We start from the raw sequence: 6,094 nt of genomic DNA, 5'->3' as shown, positions 1-6,094 counted from the left end.
CCCTAGTGTGCATGATGGCTAGGAAGTCTCAAAGTGCTCCTGAAAAGGTTGTTTTTTTCCTCTTCAAGACAATATGTGCAATCTTTATACCCCTTCTCTGCCCCTTCACCATTCTTCTATCCCAAACACAAACTCTGTAGTCTGACTAAAAATGGTATCAAGATAAATATTTAACATCTGTTTCTTTAGCACACAATACTGCTACTAATTCCATCCCATAGACATGCCTTTCTTCTCCTTGTATATTTTCTCTCACACTTCTATTTCAGCCTCCTGAAAAGTACCACAGACTCAAAATCTTCAGGGGAAGGGGAAGAGGTGGGTTTCATTTCCACCAATAAGAAGGTTTATTAAGAATTACCTCTACCTATTCTGTAGCGACCAATGCGTGTTTCAGATTTCTGTCAACTGATCTCACAATAAGCATTTCCCCCTTAACTTTTGAACATTCAGCAGTCAGAAGTTCTATGTTTGAGTCAGGTGCCTTGTATTTGGTCAGGTCTTGGTTTCTGTTAAGCTTGAAGACAGTGCAATCTTAGCCTACCAGTTAGATCAATAATCTACTGGGGAATTTTAAATACCCCATAGCTCAAGGATGTGACAGATACAGCTGCAGCTCCAGCTCCACATGGGGTTGTTTCATTTTGTTGGCATGCATTTGATGGCGTGGTGATATCTTGCTTTAGGGCAGAAGTATTGGCAACTTCCTTCTGGGATGGGTCACAATGTTGTCCTGATTCTGTCCTGTTTGTTACAATAGGGGTGTCAATAGAGATTACTTGTAGAACAAAGTTTTGATCAGCTGAGTTTGCTTGACAACCCTCATTTTGTTTTGCTGATATTGCCACCTGTAACGCAGCGTCAGCAGCCATTCTGCTGTGGTCTTGTTTTTGCTGCTCTGCAGCACGTCTCATAATTTCTTCTGCAGAGAGGGAGAAAAAAGTATATTGTTAGAGAATATATTACTATGTTTGCATGCATTTTGCCTGATTGAGGGTGGTATTTAACTAAGTGTTACTCAGAGTAGATCTATTAACATTAATAAACATGATTTAAATTAGGTCTATTCTGAGTAAAACATAGTGGAAAAACCATGCTTAGAGTTTGTGAATCACAGCATATTGGAAATGTGTGAAAGCATCCATGTTTGACAAGTCCACATAAACATATTTCATTGCATGTACATGTGCTGATGAAGGTTCTGTATATGCCATTTAAAAAGATGATCCACATGTAGCTTTTTTCCTCTTCTCATACACATAATTTATTAATTACCAGTATTTATCACATTAGTTTGTTGACCAGGCATTGAGCTGGATAGATGAGTCCATTTAATGTTACATTTTAATAAATTTATTGTTACTTTTCAACATTTTTATGTGGGATTAAAGTTTAATTTTGTTTTTTCATACTATTTAGCAATGCCATCATTTTTTATCCTCACCCAACTCAATGTTTGAGCTCTGCTTTAAAGGCTGAGATCTGCTCATCCTTCTGTGTGTTGAATTGTGGCAAAGCGTGTTCTCCTTCATGGAGAGCACGTGTTGCGGTGGGGGCCACCAGGACACTCCAGAGTTGGGGGCGGGCTAATTGATCGTTGGCCACTGATGCGATTGGGGCTTCCCTTGTTGTTGGAAGAAGTTAATGTTGCCATTTGTTGATTGACAGCCAGAAATGCTAAAACTCCTTGCACGAGGCTAGGGCTTCCTCTTTTCGCCCGTGCATCGGATTGCCTGCCCCCCCCCCCAAATTAGGGTTGTTCGCTTTGACCTTGCTATGCTTGTCATGGGGTCGTCTGCTCTTGGGGCAGGGGCCCGGTAGGAATTTTGTCCATCTGGCTGATTGGCTGGGGCCCTTTGGTTTTTGCCTACTGCGTAGCAAATCGTCACAACTTGTAAGGTTGCGGTTAGGCATTGGTTTATGGTTTGGTTGGTTGAGGGGCATGGATTGGCTGTGCCTGCCCCTCTAATGCTGCTGCTGCAAGGGATTCCGTTAAAGGAATCGGGGGCTAACTATTGCTTGTCCACTCTGTCAAGGGGGCTCGGGCCATAGCAATGAGCTCCTGGTTGCATTTGGGGTGAGGGCAGGTTCCCTGCTCCGTCGCTACCCCCAAGTGTATTCCACTTTTCTGACTTTCGCATCGTGCGGAATGTCAGTCTGTCCCCCATGGTGGGGGCAGATAGTCACAACCAATGCCTAAGCAACCACTCACATTTTTGTATTTTACTAAAGTTCTGGCCAAAATTATGCCAAAAACCTTAAACAAAAAATTCAGTGTGATGTGTGAGTTATTGGGATGGCCCTGGGGACCTCGACACGCAACTGACTTTTAGGATATTATTAGTCTCTAATATCACTTGTTTCAAGTCAGGGTCATCAAGAAACATTCCATCGTCATATATTAATTTCAGAATTTCAGACTTTTCTAAAAAAATATGTTATTTGTCCTAGTTCTGGGGCTTGAGAGGTATAATGATCTAGTGAACCTGAGGGAGGGCTGGGCCAAGGCATTATGGCACCCGAGACGGACGTCAAATGGTACCCCTCTCTTCGCCAGAGAAAAGGGGTGAGGGAAGATCAACAACAGGAACAAGAGGGAAGAAAGATCGATGTCAGGATCTGCTGCCCCAGTGGATCTTGCCTCATGGGTGGGCCGGTCCTGATCTGAGGGTGTATGCCACCATTGTTTCTATCGAGTGCCAATATCTGGTGTGTGTGTATATATATATATATTGTAGGTCATGTAGTCTGCCTGTTTTTACTACTATTTCAAAGCATTTCTGTTTAGTATGCACATGTTTTTACACGTTTTATAAGTATCTACTGTTTCCAGTTTTTGTTTTGCTCTTAAAAACTTGCAAAAAAGTTCCTTAGATTCTGTTTCCTTACGTTTCATTTCAAAATCAAATTCATTTTGTCCTTGTATTTTTCTGTTGTTGTCTTGACTTACTAAATTACTGAAAGTATGAATAATCCATAAATACTTATGAACATCCTCAAGCTTTACATGGTTAAGATTGGTACTTCCTTTGTTTTGCTACTTTGAAGAAAGGATTTCAGTTGAGGTTTTTTTTAACTTTCTCAGTTATTCTTTTTCATACAATAATGAGTTATTCAATTTCCAAATTTTGCTTTTTAGCTCATTGATAAAACATTAAGTTGAACATAAAAAATTTAAAAAACGCACTTTTCCAGCATGTTTAGAAGTCATTAAAACACACCTTTATTTTTTTTTTATAAGATTTTTATTAAAGTTTTACAAAAAAGAAAAATAGAAATTCACAGAATAAAAAACCATAAATTACAGAAAAAAGAAACACACAAAAGAAAAAAAAAATACAGAAAGAAAAACACAACTAATTAAGAAAAATTACATTTAAACAAAGAAAAAATAAAACCATTCCATTTTTCCAATAACCTCAATTTCATATGCTTATGTTCTTGACCTCCTCGCACCTTCCCCTTTTTGTATTCCCATTCAAATATTTAATTCAGCAAATTCTTACCCTTTATCAAATGTTTAAACTTTGTACCATAACATATACTATATCCCTATTTTTCAACCAATTATCAATACCTTTTTTGCATAATCTTAATAACTTTTATCACTAATTACCACTTATTACCCATCCAAGCACATTTTTAACACTCATTAATTTTATAATATTTCTGAAGATAGTCTTTGAATTTCTTCCAGTCTTCTTCCACCAACTCTTCTCCCAGGTCTCGGATTCTGTCAGTCATTTCCGCCAATTCCATATAGTCTATCAGCTTCATCTGCCATTCTTCCAGGGTGGGTAGCTCTTGTGTCTTCCAATACTTTGCGATGAGAATTCTTGCTGCTGTTGTTGCGTACATAAAGAAATTTCTATCTTTCTTTGGCACCAATTGGCCCACCATGCCCAAGAGAAAGGCCTCTGGCTTCTTAAGGAATGTATATCTAAAGATTTTTTTCATTTCGTTATATATCATCTCCCAGAAAGCCTTAATCTTTGGGCATGTCCACCAAAGGTGAAAGAATGTTCCTTCACTTTCTTTACACTTCCAACATTTATTGTCAGGCAAATGGTAGATTTTTGCAAGCTTGACTGGTGTCATGTACCACCTGTATATCATTTTCATAATATTCTCTCTTAGGGCATTACATGCCGTAAATTTCATACCTGTGGTCCACAACCGTTCCCAGTCAGCAAACATGATGTTATGACCAACATCTTGTGCCCATTTAATCATAGCAGATTTAACTGTTTCATCCTGCGTATTCCATTTTAGCAGCAAGTTATACATTCTTGAAAGTATTTTAGTTTTGGGTTCTAACAACTCAGTTTCCAATTTTGATTTTTCCACCTGGAAACCTATTTTTTTATCCATGTTATAGGCTTCTCTTATTTGAAAATAGTGCAGCCAATCTCGCACCTTATCTTTTAATTTCTCAAAACTCTGCAATTTCAATTTATCTCCTTCTTGTTCCAGTATTTCCCAATATTTCGGCCATTTGGCCTCCATATTGGACTTTTTAAGTGCCTTTGCCTCCATTGGTGACAACCACCTTGGGGTTTTGTTCTCCAGTAAGTCTTTATATCTTAACCAGACGTTAAACAATGCTTTCCTGACAATATGATTTTTAAATGCTTTATGAGCTTTGACCTTGTCGTACCACAGATATGCATGCCACCCAAAGACGTTATTAAAACCTTCTAAATCCAAAATGTCTGTGTTTTTAAGAAGCAGCCATTCTTTCAGCCAGCAAAATGCGGCCGATTCATAATAGAGTTTCAGGTCTGGCAGGGCGAAACCACCTCTTTCTCTTACATCGGTTAGTATTTTAAATTTTATTCTAGGCTTCTTGCCCTGCCAGACAAATCTAGAGATATCCTTCTGCCACTTCTTGAAACAGTCCATCTTGTCCACAATTTGCAAAGATTGAAACAAAAATAACATCCTTGGCAATACATTCATCTTTATAGCCGCAATTCTTCCCAACAAGGAAAGCTTCAAGTTTGACCATATCTCTAGATCTTTCTTCACTTCTAGCCAACATTTCTCATAGTTATCTTTAAACAAGTTTAGGTTCTTAGCAGTCATATTAACCCCCAAATATTTAACCTTCTTTACTATTGTTAGGCCTGTCTCCTTCTGAAACCTGTCTTTCTCCATCGGTGTTAAATTTTTCTCAAGAACTTTTGTTTTAGATTTATTCAGCTTAAAACCAGCCATCTGCCCAAATTCTTGGATCACTTCCAAAACTCTTTTCGAACTAGATTCTGGCTCCTGTAATGTTAAAACTAAGTCATCTGCAAAAGCTTTCAATTTATATTGCTTAGCTCCGACCTGAATGCCTTTTATCAAACGGTCCCTTCTAATCATATTCAATAATACCTCCAGGACTGTGATGAATAACAATGGGGAAATTGGGCAGCCTTGTCGTGTACCTTTCTCTATCTTAAATCCCTCTGTCACCATATTATTCACAATTAATTTAGCCTTTTGTTCTGAGTAAATTGCACTTATACCATTTTCAAACCCTTGACCCACCCCCATCCCCTGAAGATTTTTCTTCATAAAACTCCAAGAAATGTTGTCAAAGGCTTTCTCCGCATCTATAAAGATTAAAACTGCTTTGGTGTTTATATTCACTTGCAACTTCTCCAAGATGTTGATTATGTTCCTTGTATTGTCCGACAAGTGTCTACCCGGGAGAAAGCCCGCTTGGTCCTTATGAATCTCTTCCAATAGTACTTTCTTTAATCTATTTGCCAAAATGTCCGCAAATATTTTGTAATCCACATTAAGAAGGGATATGGGGCGGTAGTTCTTAAGTTGCGTCTTTTCAGACTCAGTTTTTGGTATAAGTGTAATATAAGCTTCCTGCCACGACTCCGGCGCCTTTTTCCCCTCTAGTATCTCATTGCATACCTCCATTAATGGTCGAATTAACCAATCTTTCAAAACTCTATAGTATTTGGAGGTTAAGCCGTCTGGTCCTGGAGATTTGCCCAACTGCATGTTCCGAATGGCACCCTCCACTTCCTGTTCTGTAATTTTGTCACTCAACATTATCCTCTTTTCTTGAGAGATTTTTTGTAATCCGTTT

General features: G+C 38.4%; 1 protein-coding gene across 4 annotated transcripts in view; it reads right to left on the bottom strand.

The window, feature by feature from the left end:
• Positions 1 to 323: 323 nt before the first annotated feature.
• The window catches only part of LOC310759367 (dual specificity calcium/calmodulin-dependent 3',5'-cyclic nucleotide phosphodiesterase 1A-like), a 40,242-nt gene continuing 34,471 nt past the window's right edge, over positions 324 to 6,094 (bottom strand). For all 4 annotated transcript variants that reach the window (XM_083606479.1, XM_083606478.1, XM_083606476.1 and 1 more), the window contains exon 15: positions 324 to 922. In XM_083606479.1, coding sequence (XP_083462605.1) covers positions 561 to 922 — 362 coding nt within the window. In that variant the 3' untranslated portion in view covers positions 324 to 560. The remainder of the gene's footprint in view (positions 923 to 6,094) is intronic.

The sequence above is a fragment of the Podarcis filfolensis genome, assembly GCF_964270895.1.
Source record: "Podarcis filfolensis genome assembly, chromosome: 3".
NCBI classification, from domain to species: Eukaryota; Metazoa; Chordata; class Lepidosauria; order Squamata; family Lacertidae; genus Podarcis; species Podarcis filfolensis.
The sequence above is the reverse complement of the archived record's forward strand: the minus strand, read 5'-3'. Positions and strand labels throughout refer to the sequence as shown.